Source organism: Elephas maximus, chromosome 5, assembly GCF_024166365.1.
Source record: "Elephas maximus indicus isolate mEleMax1 chromosome 5, mEleMax1 primary haplotype, whole genome shotgun sequence".
Taxonomy (NCBI): Eukaryota; Metazoa; Chordata; class Mammalia; order Proboscidea; family Elephantidae; genus Elephas; species Elephas maximus.
This window is the reverse complement of record NC_064823.1, coordinates 160,136,330-160,157,076: the sequence shown is the minus strand read 5'-3', so window position 1 is coordinate 160,157,076 and position 20,747 is coordinate 160,136,330. Positions and strand designations below refer to the sequence as shown.

Sequence of the window (20,747 nt, the reverse complement as noted above, 5' to 3'; positions counted from 1 at the left end):
TCAGGAACCCTCAGGATACAGTTCTTCCATCAGGAAAGCTTCTTCCCAGCTGTGCCACATGCATGCCTCTCTCTGGCCCCTTGGCCTCTGCCCTGCTCAGGCAAGTGTTACAAAGTTCTCTTAGCCCCTGCCAGTGAGTCCCCAGAGGCACGCCACTCCGCCAGTAAGCGTTGGCCCAGAGGCACTCAGCTTTCTCACTCCACGGGCCGGGAAACCCACTGCACAGTCTCCTGCCATGGCTTCTCGCTGTCTTCAGGGTTACAGCTCTCTCTTCGTCTCCTGATTCCAGGAGCTCTTAGTGCAGGGATCCCAGGTCCAAAAGATGCGCTCTCCACTCCTGGTTGTTCTTCCTTGGTGGTGGTAGGATCCTCTCTGCTCTGAAACTGGCTTAGTTTTAAGGCAAAACTGGCCAGTCCCCTCGGTACGCCACAATTGCCTTATTTGCACAATCCCACCTAATCACTTGGGCGGAGTTACAAGACCATGGCTAAAGAGGCCACACAAAAGTGATCCATTGTACTGCACATGCCCGTGGTTTTCCCTGGTGGGTGGTGGATTGTCCTTCATTGCTCACTGCTCTGCAGGGCCAGCTATCACAATGCAAGGGTCTTGTCCCGTCTTCTGCCTCCCTGAGCTGGAGCACCCTACTTTGAAGATCCTATAGAAATTTATTGTGTTTGCATTAAGTCTGTTCATTCCTAAGCCACTGCACTTGGACTTCCGACCTCATCATTCTTGCATTAGTACTTAGGCAGAGGTTATTGATTACCTGAGAAATATTCACTTGGTTCTCATTCTCATTATTTGCGGTGGTTATGTTCTGTAAAGCTCCTGAGAACAGTGAATTAGCGAATACCAGACCAGGTCTGTCCAGCCTTAGATGGGAGTTGGACTCCCTGTGCGTGTCCGTGGGTGAGCGTGAGAGTGCCGCGACCGTGTTTGACAAATAGGCAGCGTTGCAAATACAGAATCTGGGGATAGAAAGGATTGACTGCGTATTAATAGCTAACGTTTGCTGATCACATAACGTGAGGTTTGTGTGTATTGATTGACTCTTCATGTCACTCTAGGGGAGGGACTAAGGAATAAACTGGGGCGCACAGATGTAAGTAACTATACAGGGTCCAGCAGCAAGTCGAGGTGGCCCCTGGCCCAGTGCCCTGTGCCTGGATCTCACAGACGACCCCATCAGGGGCCACCCTAGGTCACCTCACCGAGCCCCCTGATGTCTCATGGGAGTCGCGCTTTAGCTTTTGCCTCCTCTCTCTTGGCTAGCCCACCTTGGGAGAGGCAGCTGCAAGTACAGCCACTTGGAGCTGAGTCCTGGCCCAGCATTACCTCGTGACCTTGTACGGGTTATGTAACCCATCAGCGACTTAAACTTTCATCTGTGAAATGGGGATAATGGCCACACTTCTCCTGCTAAGTTCAACTAAAAACCCTGGACATTATATGTAAAACAAGCATAAGAAGTCTCTGAAAAGGAGAGAAGAAGGCAAACTGGCAAGAGACCTTGGGACTCAAGAAGCGACGCAGTGGTGAGCTTCTGGGGTTTTCTTTTTTCCTCATATATGTCATACTTGGAGCTGAAGAAGCCAGCAACCCAGAAATGCCAGTGATTACAGACAACAGACCCAACAAAGGCCTACTCTGTCTGGCCAGAGGTCTAGGAAAGGGGCAGCCTACCAAGACAGGAAACTTGTAAACAGTGACCGCTCTACTGCTGCCAGACACTGGAGAGAAGACCGAATCCACCTCCACCTGTGCCAGAAAAGTCAGAGAGGAGCCTCCCCCGGCACCAGGCTGCAGCGTGGCACCACCAAGTAGGCACAACCACCCCACACATAGTGTCAGTGGAGAGAGACCACATGGGGAACTTGGCAGTGGCTAGACGCTCCTCCCTCTCACCATTGGAGTGGTGCCCCTTAGAGGGGGCCTTGTGGAGAGCCAGACCACCACCCAGCTGTAACGCCAGCTCTTGCCCGTGCTCTCAGTAGAAGCCACGTGGGGAGCAATAACGAGCTACTTCTACTCCTCCCAGCCAGAGAGGTATCAGTGGAGGCCTAGGGGAGAGCCAGAACTTCCACCCAGCCTCACCCACCAGTAATGAGGAGCTTTTGCTTCGGTATCAACAGAGGCTGAATGGGAACCTGGACTTACACCGCTACCTGGCAGCATCCCCCTTTCCCAGAGGAGAGTCAGAGGAAATCAGCCAAAACAGAAGACTTAAATAAGATCCAAAATCTCCTAACACAATACCCAAAATGTCCAGATTCCAATGGCAGATATTTGTCATACCGAATATTCAGTGGTGGTGGTGGTGTTGTTAGGTGCTACCAAGTCGGTTCCGACTTAGCGACCCCGTGCACAACAGAACGAAACACTGCCCGGTCCTGTGCCATCCTCAGAATTGTTGCTATGCTTGAGCCCATTGTTGCAGCCACTATGTCAATCCACCTCATTGAGGGTTTTCCTCTTTTTCGCTGACCCTCTACTTCACCAAGCATGATGTCCTCCTCTAGGGACTGATCCCTCCTGATAACACGTCCAAAATACGTGAGACATAGTCTCGTCATCCTTGCTTCTAAGGAGCATTCTGGTTGTACTTCTTCCAAGACAGATCTGTTCGTTCTTCTTCCAGTCCATGGTATATTCAGTATTCTTCGCCAACACCACAATTCAAAGGCATCAATAGAAATGGAGTACATAAAGATCCATATCCTAGGCACTACTGAGCTGAAATGGACTGGTATTAGCCATTTTGAATCGGACAATCATATGGTCTACTGTGCCCTGAATGACAACTTGAAGAGGAATGGCATTGTGTTCATTGTCAAGAACATTTCAAGATCTATCCTGAAGTACAATGCTGTCAGTGATAGGATAATATCCATAGGCCTACAAGGAAGACCAGTTAATACGAATATTATTCAAAATTACGCACCAACCACTAAGGCCAAAGAGGAAGAAATTGAAGATTTTTACCAAATTCTGCACTCTGAAATTGATTGAACATGCCGTTAGGATGCACTGATAATTACTGGTGATTGGATTGTGAAAGTTGGAAATGAAGAAGGATCGGTAGTGGAAAATACGGCCTTGATGATAGACACGATGCTGGAAATTGCATGATTGAATTTGCAAATATCCAATGGGATGAAAAAAAGACAATAGATATCAATATCCAGATAACAGAGGTGTTAGAATTATCTGGGAAGCACTGTAAAGCAGCCATCATAAAACGGCTTCAACAAGCAATTATGAATATACTTGGAACAATAGAAAGCCTCACAAGGAAAAAGAAGCTATAAAGAAGAACCAAATGGAAATTTTAGAATTTAAAATTTTAATAACTTAAATTCAGTTAGGAACTCAACAGCAGAATGAAGGGACAAAGGACAGAATCAGTGAACTTAAAGACAGCACGATAGAAATTCCCCAGTCTGAACAAAGAAGAGAACCCAGGGACAAGGCTTAGGGATCTGTGGGACTATAACAAAATCTAGCATTCACATCATCTGAGTCCCGGAAGGAACAGAGAAAGAGGGCAGGACTGAAAAAGTAGCCGAAGAAATAATGGCAACAACTCCCCAAACTTGGCAAAAGACATAAATCTGACAAATTTAAGAGTGAGCAAACAGGATAAACCCAAAGAAATCCACACAAAGACCACTAAGTACAAATGTTTGAAAGCAATGAGAGAGATGTGACACCTGGAGGGGAAAAACCATCCAAACGTGGCGCAGTTCTCGTCAGAAGCCATGGGGCCAGAAGGACAGGGCACAGTGTTTGTCAAGTGCCAAAAGAAGAGACCTGTCAGTGCAGCGTCCTCTATCCAGCAAACACATCCTTCAGGAGTGAAGAGGAGATCAAGATTAAATAAACGGAAGCTAAGAGAATTTGCTGCCAGCAGACCTGCCCTCAAAGAATGGCTAAGGAAGTGCCCTGAACAGGAAAGGAGACCAGAAGAAACCTTGGCCCTCAGGAAGAGAGAACATAGTAAGCAATGATACGGGTACATACAACAGACTTGCCTTTTCCTCTCGAGTTTTCTAAATTATGCCGGACGGTCGAAGCAGAAATGTTAAGACTGTCTGATGTGGTTCTCAGTGTAAGTAGAAAAAAATAGTTGAGGCAGTTATGAACGGGAGGGTACAGAGAGAAAAAGGGAAGTAAAGTCTATACACATTACCCAGGCTGGTGAACTCATGATGCTAGAAGATGGTGGTAAGGTGTGTATATTAATGTAATACAGTTGCGGACTGAATTGTGCCCCCAGGATGTATGTTGGGTATCCTTACTCCTATACCTGTGGATGGAATCCCATTTGGGAATAGGATTTTCTTTGTTAACAAGGCCTTGGCAGTATAGGATATGTTTTAAGCCAATCACTTTTGAGATATAAAAGGGGCAGATGAGGCAGAGAAACAAGCAAGCACCGATGGGGGAAGATGCGTACCGCAGGAAGATCACAGTGCCAAGGAATTGAGAGGACCGGAAACCTGAAAAGAGACAAGGCCTTTCCCAAAAGCTGACAGAGAGAGAAAGCCTTCCCCTAGAGCAGTTTGGACTTCTGCCTCCTGACTGTGAGAAAGTAAATTTCTGTTCTCAACAACCACCCATCTGTGGTATTCTGTTACAGTAGCGCTAAGAAACTAAGATAAATACTTAGAGCAACCACTTAAAAAGCTGTAAAAGAGATACATTTAGAAAGATAAAATGGATTTCAAGAATATTCACATAACTGACAGGAAGACAGAACAAAGAAAACAGTAACAAAAAGTAGCTTTATTGGTAATAGCCAAAACCTGGAAATAACCCAGATGTTCTTCAGTGGGTGGATAGTTAAACGAGTTGTGGTCGATCCATGCCACAGGAATAAGGAGGCGCAAACTCCTGATAAAATCCAGTGGTGATCCGGTCGGCTTCGGCTCACGGAGACCCGACGTGTGGCGGAGTAGAACTGTGCTCCCCCCGTGGGGTTTTTTGTTGCTGGTGAGAATATATACGGCAAAGCAGACACCGGTTCAGCAGTTTCTACGTGTACGTTCTGTGACTCTGATTACGTTCTCCAAGTTGTGCAGCCCTTCTCAGCCGCCTTTTCTGAGGGCTGTTTTGAGGAGGGTGTGCATGCCCTGAGCTGGGCCCGCGCGGAGTGTATCAGCTCTGCATGTGCCTGCGGTCCTGACCTGTCACCTCCCTCAGACGGTTCCAGTCTTTCAGATCCACAACTGGAGCCGCCTGGTTTTCTTTGGCTTGGTGAAGTGTGTGCTTGGAAAGCAGTTTCTGATTAGTTGTTTCCCAACCGTGTTAACGGTGAACCCCAGAAACTTCTAATGGCCTTTTAAGACGATAATTAGGTGGTTTTCTTTTGCAGCTGATTGCTGAGGAAGGGGTGGACAGTCTCAATGTCAAGGAGCTACAGGCGGCCTGCCGGGCCAGAGGCATGCGGGCACTCGGCGTCACCGAGGACCGGCTCAAGGAGCAGCTGAAGCAGGTGCGTGGCCACGGCCCCACTGGTGTGGCGAAGCTCAGAGCTCCCCTCAACCGGGTAGTGCCTGGGACCTGGGGAGACAGCTCCACGAGTGGAGGCTTTTTTCAAAGTCTCAGCCACAGGGCCTGTGACTTTGAGCCCAGCGCTGGCTTATCCCTAATGGCCACGTGTTTCTGGATGAGAGCACGTTCCTGACCTTTGCGGTGTGTGGCATACTCATGTGTCCCCTGGGGCTCTCGGCTTTGCTAGCCTAGTGAGTATTGCTTCCGTTTTTCTGATCTGCTCTTGGTCGATTTTAAAGGCCTTTGTATCTCACCCTTCCCTTGATTTTTTAAAATTTTTTAAACAGTTGTTACTGTTAACTGCCGTTAAGTTGATTCTGACTCATGGCGACCCCGCGTATGTAGAGTAGAACCGCTCCACAAGGTTTTCCAGGCAGTGGCTTTTTGGGAGATTGCCAGGCCTGTCTTCTGTGGCACCTCCGGGCAAACTCGAACCTCCAGACATCCAGCTGGCAGTTGAGTGTGTAACCATTTGTGCCACCAGGGACTCCACTTTTCTTGATTTTTTTTTATAGTCAAATGAGGACTTAGGTCACCTTCACTCGGGATTTCTGGGACATCTTCACATTTGGAACATGTCTGTGAACTGAGGCCAGGAGAGGTTTGGTAACTCCACCCAGGCTAGCGCTACCCTTGCTATCCTGCCCCTCTCCCATCGTCAGCCTCCTCTTCCTCCTCCTCCCCACGTGCCCTCAGCCTAGCCCGAACAGCAGAAGAGAGTTTCAGGGCTAAGAGACCTGAGCGGTGCTTTGACCCCCATGGGACGAGGTGACGGCCAGCAGGGTGGGGCGAGGATGGCAGGCCTGTGAGCCTGTGTCTTGAACCGCAGTGGCTGGACCTGCACCTGAACCAGGAGATCCCCACATCGCTGCTGATCTTGTCCCGGGCCATGTACCTCCCTGACACCCTCTCGCCTGCTGACCAGCTCAAGTCCACATTGCAGACCCTCCCGGAGATTGTGGTATGTGTGAATGCCTCTCTTCTGGGGGGCAGAGGGGCCACAGAAACGTGTATGTCCTCAGCCATGGAGCTCCACCCTGGTCTTTCCGCTTCTCTCCAGCCAACGCCCCCACCAACTCACACCTCACTTGTCCCCCACCTCCTCCTGACTCCCTCCAGCTCCCACCTCGCCCCTTCCACCTGGCTTGGCTTCCCACATGGTGCAGTAATGTGGAGCTGGAGCTGAGGAGCCCCAACCCTAGACGTGATGCGTGTTGGCTGTGCGTGGCAAATTTCAAACGTAGCACTTAAAATTTTTGCCAATAGCATCTTTTATCTGGTCGTTTTTTGGATATGGAGGCTTTGTTTAAGAGCCGTGGAGCAGGTGACCCCTGGCTGCCTTCCACAGCTCTCTGCACTTCTAGGGGGAGGACTTGTATCAGTCCCCTGTGTGGAAGCCCCATGCGGCAGCGCAGACACAGGGCTGGGGCCTCGAGTGGGTGTGTGCAGAGGCCTCTGTCTTGGGTGGAGGGGCGGGGAGCCGCTGCGGTGATGACCTGGGCTCCCCCATCAGGCGAAGGAGGCCCAGGTGAAGGCGGCCCAAGTGGAGGGCGAGCAGGTGGACAACAAAGCAAAGCTGGAGGCCACACTGCGGGAGGAGGAGGCCATCCGGCAGGAGCACAAGGAGAAGGAGCTGCAGAAGCACGCAGAGGCAGCGGTGAGCACAGGCCTTCACAGGGTAGCACTGGCTTCCAACAGGGCTCTCTTTCCCAGTTCCTCCGGAATACTGGGGCGGGCACCGTGGGGGCAGAGAGGCTGGGTGAGGGGTGCTGGCTGTTCTGTTTTGTGTTGGGGGCTGCTGTTGGGGAGGCTCCCCGAGGAAGAGCTCGCAGTGGTGCCTGTGGGCCACTAGTGGTAGACAGTGCAGTCTGGACTCGGGCTGGGAGCCCCCAGGCAGTGGGGCTGCCTTGGGGCTGCTGTGCTGAAAGGAGGTGTCCCCACCAAAGGCCCAGGTGTGGTCTGTTGCAGGACTCACCACCTGTCCTGGGGTTACCTTCCCCAGTGTCCCTCCTGTGTCTCTCCAGCGTCGTTCCCAGCATCCCTCCCCAGCGTCCCTCCACGGATCGTTCCCAGCGTCCCTCCCCGTGTCCCTCCCAGCATCATGACCAGCGTCCCTCCCCCTTCCAGCATCCCTCCCAGCATCGTTCCCAGCACCCCTCCCAGCGTCCCTCCCCGGCGTCCCCCCACATCATTCCTCCCAGCGTCCCTTCCCAGCATCCCTCCCTAGCTCTGTGCCATGTTGCAGGGTGGGGGTGAGTGCTGTACCATGTTGCAGAGAGGGTGGTAAGCGCCGCGCTGTGTTGCAGGGTGGGGGGTGAGTGCCGTGCCCTGTTGCAGGGTGCGGGGCGAGTGCTGTGCTGTATTGCAGGGTGGGAGGTGAGCACTGTGTGCTGTGTTGCAGGGTGCGAGGTGAGTGCTGTGCCATGTTGCAGAGAGGGTGGTGAGCATCATGCTGTGTTGCAGGGTGGGGGTGAGTGCTGTGCTGTGTTGCAGAGAGTGTGGTGAGCGCCGTGCTGTGTTGCAGGGTCATGGGTGAGTGCCGTACCGTGTTGCAGGGTGGGGCGTGAGTGCTGTGCCGTGTTGCAGATGGGGGCTGAATGCTGTGCCTTGTTGCAGAAAGTCGAGCCGGAAGTGGTGGCAGATGTCCCCCCTGGGAGGCCTGTGGCAGAGCCGCAGCCCGAGGTGGCCGACTTGATCTTGCCGTCCGAGGTGCTGAAGGACACCGCCCCTGTCTTGGAAGGCGTGAAGGTAGTGGTGACTGCGTGTCATATGAAGAACACAGTCCTGAAAAGGAAGGACAGGGCAAGGGATGAGCAGGAGGGTGAGGGGCCAATGGGTCTGGGTGGGCGACTCCTGGGAGCTGGACTTGCACAGCGGAGGGTGGGCTCGTGGGGCACGGACGGGCTGGCTAGGGCAGCTGTGCCATCCGGGAGAGGCAGTGGTGGCTTGGACCAGGTGGTCACAGACCGGGTGAGAAGGGGTCTGTGCTGGGTGTGCTTTGAAGCCGAGGCCAACAGGATTTCCTGTGAGGTGGTATGTGAGGAGAGAGTCGTGTAAGATTCTGAAGTTTGGGCTTAGTGACTGGAAGGAGAAGCTGCTAGAACGAGCGCCAGCTCTGTCTCCACCTGCTCTGAATGGCAGGGGCACTGAGACCATCAGTGGGTTTCTGCCCCCTTCTCAGTCAGGCTAGGGCAGGGTCAGGCAGAGCAGAGGAGAGGAAGGAACAAGGCCTGCAGAAGCCAGCTTGTGGATGTTGGGCCGTGAATCCCACAGGTACCATGTTGGGGGAGGGCGGGGGACGTGGGTGGAACAGGGGCCATCCAGAGCTGAGGGGGGCTCCTCTTGGAGATTGATGTAGATAGAAGCATGGGATTTGTCCTGGTGGGCTGAGTGGGAGCCCTGGGCCCCTGCTTACCTGATGGAGGCCACAGTCTTCACCCCACTGGTGGCCTTGAGACTCATAGGGAGACTGGGGTCACTCCTGAGACATGACCTAGGGAGACAGAGCTTCCACAAACATGTGACATTATTACTGCCACGATGCAGCTGGAAGGACAAGATCCCTGCAAAGGAGCAGCAGTCTCGGGGTGGCCTGGCCGAGCCAGGGAAAGTGGGTGCCCAAGACACTCCTGAAGGAGGCGGTGGAGGCCTGGTCTGTCAGATATCAGGGGATCGGGGTGAAACTGGTGTTTAGGGCAGTGTGTGGCCAGAGCCCAGGTGGAGCCTGGCTTGGCTGGAATCTGGCTTAGTCATGGCTGTGAACAAGGAGGGGACCCCTCAATAGACAGGGCTGGGACAGGGCTGTCTCTGTGGACACAAGTGGAATCAGTTCCTGATGGTTTAGAAACATAAACGTAAAGGGAAAACTTTAGAACTCTCAGGAGAGAATATAGGAGGATACCTTCTGAACTAAGCTTGCCAAGGTTTCTTAAACAAGAAGCACAAACCTTTAAAAAATTGCAGCTAAGCACTTGGGTTCATTAAAAAGATACCACGAAGAGAGAAAAAACCAGGGGCCTTGTGCCTGTCCACCAAGGCAGACGTGGATTTCGTCAGTGTTGACCAGCCCCACCAGGAGGACAAGGGAGGCTGGAGAGCCCTATGTTGGACAAGAAGTGAAATTTGCAGCTGAAAACCTTTCCACAGAGAAAACCCCAGGCCCAAACGGCTTCCGCGGTGAGTTATTCGGTGAATCCAAACACATAAGGAAGAAGCGATGCAGCACTACACAAACTTGCCGAAAATTGAACAGGAGAAAGCATTTTCCAACTCCCTCTATGGGATGAGCAGCAAGCACCCTGATCCCAAACCAGAGGAGAGCAGATCAGATGGATGCGGTGAGACAAGAGCAGAGAACAGCAGTCCGTGTCCCTGCTGGCGTGGGTGTGACAGTTCTTCCCAGATGTCAGCAAACCAGATGCTGCAACCTATGGAGAGGGTAGTACACCCTGAGCAAGTGTGGCTTGTCCAGGAAAGACAATTTGGATTGACATTCAAAAGTCAATGTAATTACCATGGTGGTGGTTGTTAGGTGCCGTCTAGTCGATGCCTACTCACAGTGGCCCTGTGTATGACAGAACAAAGCACTGCCTGGTCCTGCACATCCTCACAACCCTTGTTAGGCTTGAGCTCACCAAAAAGGATCAAGAGCATCTACGGAAACCTGTTGTTGTGTGCCATCGGGTTGATTGGGACTCATAGTCACACATAGGCACACAGAGTAGAACTGTCCCATAGGGCTTCCAAGGCTGTAAACTTTATGGGAGCAGATCGCCAGGCCTTTTTTCCCACAGAGCTGCTAGTGGGTTCGAACCACCGACCTTTCAGCTAACAGGTGAGTACTTGACCATGGTGATAAGAACACTGATGAGGGTGTCTGCTCTGGCAGCTGCTAGTCAGCACTGCATTGGGGGCTCTAGCTGGTATAAGGTAGGGACAAAACCCAAACAGAGAGGTTAGAAAGGAGGGCGTAAAGCTGTCTTTATTTGCAAATGAATAGAATTTACATCATAATATAAAATTCTGTTGTGTTTCTGTATACTAATAATGAGGAATCAAATTAGAAGTTTAAAAGATATGTAACATTTACAACAGCAAAGAAAACAAGATATACTTAGGGATAAAGTTTTAAAAAAACATACAAGACTCATACAGTGAATACTATCGAGCACTGCTGAGATAAGTAAAAGAAGACAAACAGGCAGAGATTTACTATTTTCGTGGATGAGAACTCAATATTGCTAAGATGTCAGTTTCTTCTTGAGGCAATTTATAGATTCAGGACCATCCCAGTTAAAATTTCAGCAGGGTTTTGGTTGAAATTGACAACCTGATTGTAGAATTCATTTGGGAAGGCAGAGGACCCACCATAGCTGGAACAACCTTGAAAAAGAACAAAGCTGGAGGGCTAGCACTGCCTGACTTTGGGACTTGAAGCTGTAGTGGTCAAGACCATGTGATGTTGGCGTAAGGATTGGTACACAGACCACCGTGCAGAATAGGGAGTCCAGAAAGAAACCGTGTGTGTACAGGGACAACTGATTGTCTACAAAAGTGCCAAGACAGTTCAGCAAGGAAAGAAAGGGCAATCTTTGCAACAAAGGTGCTGGCACAGCAGGACAGCCACACGCAAAAGACGAAGCTCAGCTCCTCCATGACTCCCACAGCAGAATTTACTCCCGGTGGGTCACAGGTGCAAATACAAGAGCTTAACACCATCCAGACTCCTGGAAGAAAGCCTAGGAGCAAAGGTCAGTGACCTTGGATTTGTCAGAGATTTCTTAAATATGACACAAAGAGCATAAAAGAAAAAAAATCAATATATTAGACTTTATCAAAATTAAAAGCTTTTACTTCAAAAAACACTGATGAAAAGGAAAGTGGTGGGCAGGGAGAAAAAGTTGCCAAAACATCTGACAAAGAATTTATTCCTAGAGTATACGAAGAGTTCTTACGGCTCAGTCAGTAGGAAGACAAAGAATTAGATTTTTAAAAATGAGGAAAGTATTTGAAGAGCCCTTTCACCAGACATGCTCTCCAGATAGCAGGTAAGCGTGTGGATGATACCCAGCGTGGCTAGTCGTGAGGGAAATGCGAATTAAAAGCACAGTGAGATACCAGTACCCATCTAGGCCAAAAAATCCCACTGCTGTCGAGCTGTTTCTGATTGATGGTGACCATATAGGACAGGGTAGAACTGCCCCATAGGGTTTCCAAGCCTGTAAAACTGTAGGGAAGCAGACTGCTATATCTTTTTCCTGTGGAGCAACTGGTGGGTTTCAACCGCTAACCTTTCTGTTAGCAGGTGAGCACTTAACCACTGCATCGCCACCCACCTATTAAAAAACCAAACATACCCCTTCCCTTCAAGTTGATTCTGACTCATAGCAACCCTATAGGACAGAGTAGAACTGCCCCATACAGTTTCCAAGGAGTGCCTGGTGAATTCGAACTGCCGACCTTTTGGTTAGCAGCCATAGCTCTTAACCACCATCCCACCGGGGTTTTCACCCACCTATTAGGATGACTAGAATTTAAAAGACACCATTCCAGGTGTTGGCACGGATGCGGGCAAACCGGAACTCTCACGCACGGCTGGTGGAAACGGTACAACCACCTTGGAAAACAGTGGCAGTTTCCTAAAAAGTTAAACTTAGGCCTATCACACGACTCAGCCATCTGCTCCTAGTATTTCCCCAAGAGAAAGGAAAACCTTGCATGTGAATATTTGTAGTACTGTTATCTGTAATAGTTGAAAACTAGAGTCGAGGTTAATATCTCTCGATAGGTAAATGGATAAGCATAGTTTGGCATGTTCGTACAGAATACTACTCAGCAGTGACAAAGGGGCACTGCAGGGTTTCTGAATCTCAGCACCCTCACGCTGAGTGAAAGGAGGACATGCCCTACGGTTCCATTTATATGGACTGGGAGAAAAGGCAGACTGATCTGTAGTGACCGAAGGCACATCAGCAGCTGCTTGGAAAGGGGGGGTGAGGAGGAGAGATCCCAAAGGCGGTACAAGGAAACATTTGGGGGTGACTGATAGGCTCAGGGTCTTGATGGTGGTGATAGTTTCCTGGGTGCATACATATACCAAAACTCATCATATCTTACTGCTTAAATATGTGTTGTGTAGTGCCCAAGGCTGCTGGGAAGAGCCCAGGACGTGGCGCGTGTAGCCCGAGTCTGCTTCTGTGAGCCATGGTCTGCCCTGTGCCTCAGGCGTTCCAGCTGATGGAGTGTCAGCAAGCACCGCTGCACCAGATGCTGGCCCGCGACTGTGAACAGAGACCTGGGGAAGTGCCCCCTGTCTCCCTTCATTTAGGTGGTGGTTTGTTCACTTCTCAGGGAGAGGAAATCACTAAGGAGGAAATCGACATACTCAGCGATGCCTGTTCTAAGCTGAAGGAGCAGAAGAAGTCACTGACCAAGGAGAAGGAGGAGCTGGAGCTGCTGAAGGAGGATGTGCAGGACTACAGCGAGGTGAGGCAGCGCCTCGGGCCGGCAGGTGGGTGGGCGAACCGGCATGGCGGCGTCTGCACCTGAGACCAAGGCTGCAGAAGGAGTGAAGGGTAGCGTGTTCTGATTGGGCCCCACAAGTATGGCACCTACATCATGTCCCTATGAAGTCATTCGCGTTGCTGTTGTCAGTTTGATCCCATATAGATACCGTATTTTCTCAAATAACATGCCCACACATACAATGCACAGTATAGCTCGCTTACAAAAATAGTGAGAGGGGGTTGCACAGTTGGCAAAAAAACATACAGCACACGTGTTATTTGCATAAAAATACGGTAGTTCTTAAAAGCATAAACCTCAAGGCAGTACTTATTTATTCTTTAACAAATATGAAGAAAGTTGAGTTTCAAAGTCGATTTCATATCCTTTGCTAAAAAAACAAGTTAGAGTTTGGAAAAATAAAAGCAAATTAGCATGATAAATACAAGTAAGACTTTGCAGCTTTCCATGGTTGGAATCAATGGATTTCTGTTTCCCGTACAACCTGGAACTTTCCACGCTCATGATGCCAGTTTGGATTAATTAGTTCTACCGGAAACTTTAAGGTTCAGTTTTTTTTTTTTTTTCAATGAGACAAACTTTTTAAAAGTGGGAAATAATTTTATCAGGATTTGCAAGAGATCAAGAAAGAACTCTCAAAGACTGGCGAAGAAAAATTAGTCGAGGAGTCTAAAGCCAGCAAGAGACTGACCAAGAGGGTGCAGCAGATGATTGGGCAGATCGACGAGATGATCGCCCAGCTGGAGACGGAGCAGAAGGCTGGCAAGCTGGACCCTGGCCAGGCTACTGCCGCGGGGTGAGGGCAGGGCCGGGGGGGCTGGGAGCGGGAGGGTGGGGAGGGAAGACTCCCTCTGGGAAAGGGCCTCTTGGGAAACTCAGGCTGGGAAAGCCAAGGCCACTTAGCTAACAGGGGGTCTGCTGGGATTGGGACCCTGGCCTTTCCTACTTCCAAAGCCCACATCTTGACTTCTGACCTCTGTGCTGAACTGCTCCTTCCACCTTTGACCCAGCAGTTCCAGCCGGAACCCGGGGTCACCTTTGACTCACTGTCTACACCTTGATGATCGCCTTCCTCAAGTGGTTCTCAAATTCACCTTTTCTCTGCACCCCTGCCACTGCCTCAGCTCCCACCATCTCTCATCTGGGGGACCACAGCTGTGGCCTGTCTGGTCTCCCCATGCCCACCCTTGCCCATACCTCTCTCCGGGCTGCAGCCCCATTTTCCAGAATGTATATAGGGTCATGGCTACCCTGTTAGCCCCTAGGCTCTTCCCACAGTGTCCCCCTTCATCCCATGCCTCGGCCACACTGGGTGCTTCCATTTCCTCAAATCCTCGGCCTATCCCTGCCTCCTCCTCCTTCCTGAAGCCTCACACCTGCTCAGTAATGGTACCATGAGGGCTGGGAATGTGTATGCCTGGAGCAGCAGCCAGCAAGGGAACCTGTGAGTGGATGCAATAACAGCAACCACAGCCACGGTAGCTGCCCTCGGAGAACACTTCCTGGGCCAGGCGCTTGGCGGGATGCCCTGCACACCTCGCCTCACAGGGCCTCCCAGACCCCCGAGGCGGGTGTCACACGGCAGGCTAGCTCCAGGGCCCCTCATGACCCTCACCTCCATGACCCTGCTCGTCCTCCAGGTCCCTGCTCATGGAAGCCTTCCTCCATCCCCAGATGAGGTCAGTGTCCCGCTTGGGTTGTGATTGCCCCATCTCCCATGTCTCGGTCTGTGGTGCAGGAGGGCACGGGGCTGGCCCTTGGGGGCTGCCGCCTCCCCCCCATGACCATGGTATTTCCACATGGCCCCCTCAAGGGAGGTGAGGCCTGAGGACCACCATCCAGTCACCATGGTGACCACATCTGTGGGCCCCTAGCCCTCCTTGGGGCTCTCTGTCCTCATCCTGTGGAGTGGCAGGGCTCATTGAGGCAGCTCCAGAGCTGTGTGGATGCTGGTCCCTCACAGAAAGCACCAGGCCAGGTTGAAAAGGCAGCCTGTGTTTTCTGTCTGTCTGAGGTGGCCAGGCCTGCCCAGAGGAAAAGCCCCGGAGCTCAGACAGACATGGGGAGACTTGAGGCCACCTGGGTCTGGGCCGTGCTCCGCGGCTGTGTGGGAGCCACCCTGGCCGAGGCCACACGGCAGGCTGTGCTTACCACCCCCCCCACCCTACCCCAGGGAGAACGTCATCAGCATCACTGAGCTCATCAGTGCCATGAAGCAAGTTAAGCATATTCCAGAAAGCAAGCTGCTGCGCTTGGCCTCAGCGCTGGATGAGAACAAAGACGGCAGGATCGACATTGACGACCTCGCCAAGGTGGGTCCAGCCAGGCCAAGATGGTGCAGTCAGCTGTGGTTGGGGGGCAGGTGGTGCTGGGGCCCAAGGGAGCTGCTGCCTCCCCTGCCACCCACAGGGCCTGAGTGCCCTTCAGAGGGTCCTCTTGGTAGTTTGAACCATCCACTAGGCCTTCAGAGGGTCCTTGTGGTAGCTGTGACCATCACTAGTTTTTCAGAGGTTCCTCGTAGCAACTGCACTATCACTAGGTCTTCAGAGGGTCCTCATGGTAGCTGTGACCATCACTAGGTCTTCAGAGGGTCCTCGTAGCATACTGCACTGTCACGAGGTCTTCAGAGGGTCCTCATGGTAGCTGTGACCATCACTAGGTCTTTAGAGGGCCCTTGTGGCAACTGCACTATCACTAGGTCTTCACAGGGTTCTCAGGGTAGCTGTGACCATCACTAGGTCTTCAGACGGTCCTTGCGGTAGCTGCGACCATCCTTAGGTCTTTAGAGGGTTCTTGCGGTAGCTGTGACCATTCATTAGGTCTTTGGTCTCGCGTGAGCCCACAAGTGAGCCGCCACGTGGGGTACAGACACAACAAAGTGGGGAGGAGCACAAACAAGCTGGCTGGCGAGCTCGTTGGGCGTCTGGCTGTCTGTCCTCGAGTGTGCCAGGTTCTGAGGGCCTTACCGCGCCTGCCCTGAGGAGCAGATGCCCGGGCTGTACTCTGCCTCGTCACATGCGCCGCCCCAAGAGGCCACATGTGACCAGAGTTAGGACACGTATGGTGAGGGTGTCTCCGCCGGGGCAGGCTGCCTGCTCTTTAAGGGGACACTTGGCCATTCCCTTTCTAGCAAGGCTTGGGGCCCTGGACCCTGGTGGTGATGGGATGGCCAGGCCCTCAGATCCGTCTGTGTGGCGGCCCCACCCCTGAGGGAGGCACCCCCAGGTTCCTCGCTCCACACAGGTCTGGGGCTGCCTCTGGCCTGCTGCCTAGAAGAGCTGCAGAGCAGGGGTCAGCACGGCCAGCGTGAGTGTTGGGGAGGGGCCTGTGCATACTGCAGGAGGCCTGGGAGGGCGTGTGTGTAAGAGTGACCCTGTGGCTGGGCCCAGCACAGGAGAGGTGATCCTGCAGGCTAGGTTCCCATGTGCCTGCCCCATGGGTTCCAGGGACCAAGAGCACAGAAAATTGCCACGTTCGGAGAGGAAGTACCTTAATGGAGGCCTTGGCTGGCTTCCGGTGCTCGTCATTGAGCAACTTAGGGTTTCCAGGCGTTTACCCAAGAAGTCAGCCCATTCCCTTCTAGTTCAGTTAAAAAGCAAGGCCTGTCATAGGAACATGCCAGAGCAGAAGTGTGGAGGTGACCAAGTCCGTGTCGTCTGCCCCCCTCCCTGGGGTTCCGTCCTCACGAAGCCAGCAAGGTGGGCGGGTGGCCCTGTGGGAGCCACCATCCAGCACAGGCAGGCCCCTGGCCCTGAGCAGAGACTTGGTTTCAGTGACTTTGCCGTCGTGTCCCTTTGCTGTTTCCACCCCTCCTCTTTGCAGGCCGTGGGTCCCTTTGGGAAGCACACCTTGCCTCCTCACCTGGTTTGGCTGACCACGGCCTCCTGCTCCCTGAGGCTCCTCACCCTGGTGGCTCGCAGGGGCTTTGAAGCCTGGCTGGCCCCCTGGGGCTTGGTGGGGGCTTGGACTCTGAGGGCCAGGGCAGCTGTAGGACCCCTAGTTCCCCCATCAGCATTGCTGGGTGCCCCTGTCAGCACATGCTGGGTGCCCCCTGCTCGGGTGGCCTTGGCCCTGCCTGGTGGGACAGCCCAGTGTGCTGAGTGCCTGTGGCGGAGGAGGCCCCTCAGAGGAGGAGCAGCAGGTGAGCGCAGGCAGCCGGACCCTTTCCTGAGCGACGTGTCCCTTTACCTGTGAATGTAGGTAATCGAGCTGATCGACAAGGAGGACATTCACATCTCCACCAGCCAGGTGACCGAGATTATGACGATGCTAGAGAAGGAGGAGAAGGTGGAGGAGAAGGAGAAGGCCAAGGAGAAGGCTGAGAAGGAAGCTGCCGAAGTGAAGAACTAGATGTGGGTGCCACTCGCTCTGGGGCGTGTGGCCTGCGCGTCTGTCACCATCCTTTCTGCACGGCACTGGCCATGATGGTGACAGGTCAGAGGTGGTTCTTAGTGGCAAGTCTAGTATTTTTTTCCTGGAATAAATCAGAGACTTCTGTAATCAGGTAAATTCTAATTTCCATCATTCCATGAAGATTCCGTCAGCCTGGACCCCCCACACCCTCCCAGGGAAGCATGTTTGGATCCACGCCTGGAGGGGTGCTGCAGTGACCCCAACCCAGTGGCGGAGTGGGCAACCTGCCAGCGGCTCTGGTCACAGCCACACACAGACCCCCAGCTCTGAGGCCGGCACAGGGCAGGCCGGAGCTGGACAGCTTCCCTGACAGAGGCATTTGAGTAGAAATTCTGTAAAAACAAAAACAAAGCCCTTCTCAGCTCTGAAGAAGATACTTAAATGAGTCTGTGGACTTTTGATTCCTGAATGTCCATGTAAATAAGATCTGTTCGTACATGTTTTCAAAGTCGTGCCCATGTGAGGAACAAGCAACGGGTTCGTTCGTCTCATGGCCGCCAGACGGTAACATTCGCACCCTGACCATTAAGCTTATGTTCCAGGGTTCCCCTTTCTTTCCTGTTGGTCTCCACCTCCTTCTTCAACCAGTGAACTAACGGTCCGCTTGACTCCTGAGTGCCTAATGAAATCATGCTGTGAGATACTAATGAAGCCCTGGGTAATTAAGCATTTCCTGTTTGAGTGATTTATCATGTGATGGTTTTCACAGATCTTCTTAATGTCAACTGCGGGTGTTCATTGTGACCGTGGGGAGGGGGTGGACAGACGCTGTGTGGGGCCCTGAGCGGACACCCCTGTGTCGCCTCACGGCCTCAGCACCTCAAGTTCCACTCCCTCGCTCAGCGGCACTTCTTAGTCAAAGCCCACTTTTGGCTTCTGTGGTTTCTCCTGTAAAATTTAGGTAGTGCACGCTCTGAGGAGAGGGAGCGGGATGGCAGGTTTGCCATTCCTCAGGGCTTGGCAGGCCAGGGCTCTCAGCTCCTTGAGAACAAGTAGGCTGCTGTCGTCACACTCCTGGTTACCAAGTAGCATGATGTCACTGCGTGATGAACAGTGAGAAGTGGCATCCTGAGGGCAACCAGATGTCTCAGAGCCACTAAGTGTGGCCTGCGTGGCCACAGGCAATGCTTAACGCGCAGGCATCTCCACCGCCGTGGCTGCCGCAGAGTTGGGGGGCTCACTCCTGTGGAGAGGCCCCTTGTGTCCACACCCGGCGGCACAGCTCCGGGGTGGGCATGCTTGGGCCTCACACCTGTCTCCCCGCGGCTGTGTGTCCAACTCCTCACTTGAAGGCAACATATTCCCTCAGGGCTAATCCAGGTACAGGAGTTTAAGGAGCATAGGAAGGGAGTAGGTGGAGGAACCTGGTCAGCCAGGAAGGGGAGGAGAAGGGCCTGGAAGCGGTAGCCTACAAATGACTTGAAACCTTTTTTTTAACTTGGCTGTTAAAGACTACAACATAGGAATGAGGTGGTAGCATTGTCTCATGTAAACCTTTGTAATCGTTGCATACTAAAGGCTTTTTATACTTCAATGATTGGAGAAAGAAGTATGTTTTCGATGCTTACTTAATATTTATAAATTATTTTAAACTCACTTTAGTCTGGTTTTCAGTTGTAAAGTGTACTTATTTTTTGAAAATAAGCTTTGTGATTGCCAAATGTACCTGGCAGATGATGGCATTTTTCCTTGTGAGCTGTTTCCTTGCCTGGGTCCCACTTTGGCAGCCTGCTGTGTCACGACCATAACCTCGTCCTCGTCCTTGCTGCATGGCCAGGCACCACCGTCTCTTGCCATTCCTTCCATCTTTTCTGTCCACCTTGGCTGTCGCTATGCAGACCGCCTCCTGCCACCGGTGAGCACTCCACCGCACACTGGACGCCATGGGTGCATTTCTGAGGACCTCTGCTCCGGACTGCCACACAGACCTGCCATCGCCTCGGAGAAGCTGCTTACCCCCGGGCACTGCTGAGAGTGGGTGGGCAGGCGGGTGGCATCACAGGGCAAGGCCGCTTTCTCGAGCATTAAGAGAAAAGCTAACGGTCCGTGTGGGGACATTTTTCCATTTTAGTGACAACGTCGATGGTCTGAGACAGCTCTCTCCCCTTGTCATCCTGTATTTGTTTTTACTGTACCAAGTGTTATTTATTGCAGCCGACGTGAGTTTCCAGGTGCTGGGGTGTGAAATGGTGGACCCGGAAATTAGAGTGTTTAAAGAAGGCGGCCACCTTTTGACCGCCTTGCGGTGCCTGAGCCGCCTCCCTTTCTCCAGCTTTTTCAGCAGGAAGCTGAAACAGGAATTTTTAAAGAATCGTATTTTCTCTTTCACTCCACCTAAATGTCTGCTTTTAAAATAGGGAATCAGAAAATTCACACGGGGCTTTCAGAGTCATTTTGGAATTCCAGATTCCAGACTCTTTGAAATGAGGGGCACCTGGGTGATTTTTGAACTACCCTCTTGGCCAGAGGTTCTCACAGTGCGGCCTTGGGAACAAGGTGGAAATGCAAGTTCTCAGTCCACCCAGGCCTTGCAGAGCAGCTCCTGCCCTGGGCCGGGTGCAAACACCTTTTTAGTAATAGTATTTTTATTAAAATATCAAGTTGATGTTTATTAACATAAAGCTCACAGTCATATTTCTGAACTGCATGACATGTAAGAAATCAGGGTGGAAAATGTCAAAATTGTCTCTGTCCCCAGGGCCGCCCAGCGCTGTGCCACTCTGGCAAAGGTGCTGAGGGGCGGGGCTGCTGCTGGGAGATCAGATTCCAGGAGCCTGGCTTCCTTAGAGGGTCCATCACCTGCCATTACCTTCCAGCTCCTTGCCTACGCTCAGGCCTCATGTGCCCTGTCCCCTCCTGTGCTGTGGTGGTCGTGCCTGCTCTGAAATGTGCAAAGGCCCATGACATCAGACATGTTACTGTGTGTCCAAACTGCTCCGCGCTCCTGTGACGCAGTCAAATACCATGCCAGCGCGTTCTAGTGCAATCTGACGTGTGGTGACGATGGAATAAAGTGCTACCTTGATTACCTGTCTGCCGTGCGTTGGTTTTGCTTTTGTCTGGTTTTGTGAGGCCCTGCTGCCTGACCAGTCTCTCCTCAACCCGAGTACTCACATAGATGTCTCAGGCACTGGGAGGTCCTGGGGACCCAGATGCCTGGCACCCAGCTTGCCAGCTGCCTGGCCTGAAGCCACAGGTGGGGGACCGAGGTGGTGTCCTGGACGGCAGGGGCTGGGGCCATCTCTGGGGAGTCG

The 20,747-nt window shown here is 52.3% G+C and overlaps 1 protein-coding gene across 2 annotated transcripts in view; it reads left to right on the top strand.

Moving 5' to 3' along the window:
- LETM1 (leucine zipper and EF-hand containing transmembrane protein 1) overlaps positions 1-20,522 on the top strand; it is a 72,769-nt gene extending 52,247 nt beyond the window's left edge. The window contains exons 7-15 of one of the 2 annotated variants that reach the window (XM_049886584.1): positions 5,378-5,497; positions 6,386-6,517; positions 7,070-7,213; positions 8,173-8,304; positions 12,907-13,041; positions 13,689-13,876; positions 14,721-14,759; positions 15,254-15,392; positions 17,281-20,522. In XM_049886584.1, coding sequence (XP_049742541.1) covers positions 5,378-5,497; positions 6,386-6,517; positions 7,070-7,213; positions 8,173-8,304; positions 12,907-13,041; positions 13,689-13,876; positions 14,721-14,759; positions 15,254-15,392; positions 17,281-17,430 — 1,179 coding nt within the window. In that variant the 3' untranslated portion in view covers positions 17,431-20,522. The remainder of the gene's footprint in view (positions 1-5,377; positions 5,498-6,385; positions 6,518-7,069; positions 7,214-8,172; positions 8,305-12,906; positions 13,042-13,688; positions 13,877-14,720; positions 14,760-15,253; positions 15,393-17,280) is intronic. The other variant, XM_049886585.1, reaches the window with a different exon arrangement.
- The last annotated feature ends 225 nt before the right edge of the window (positions 20,523-20,747 follow it).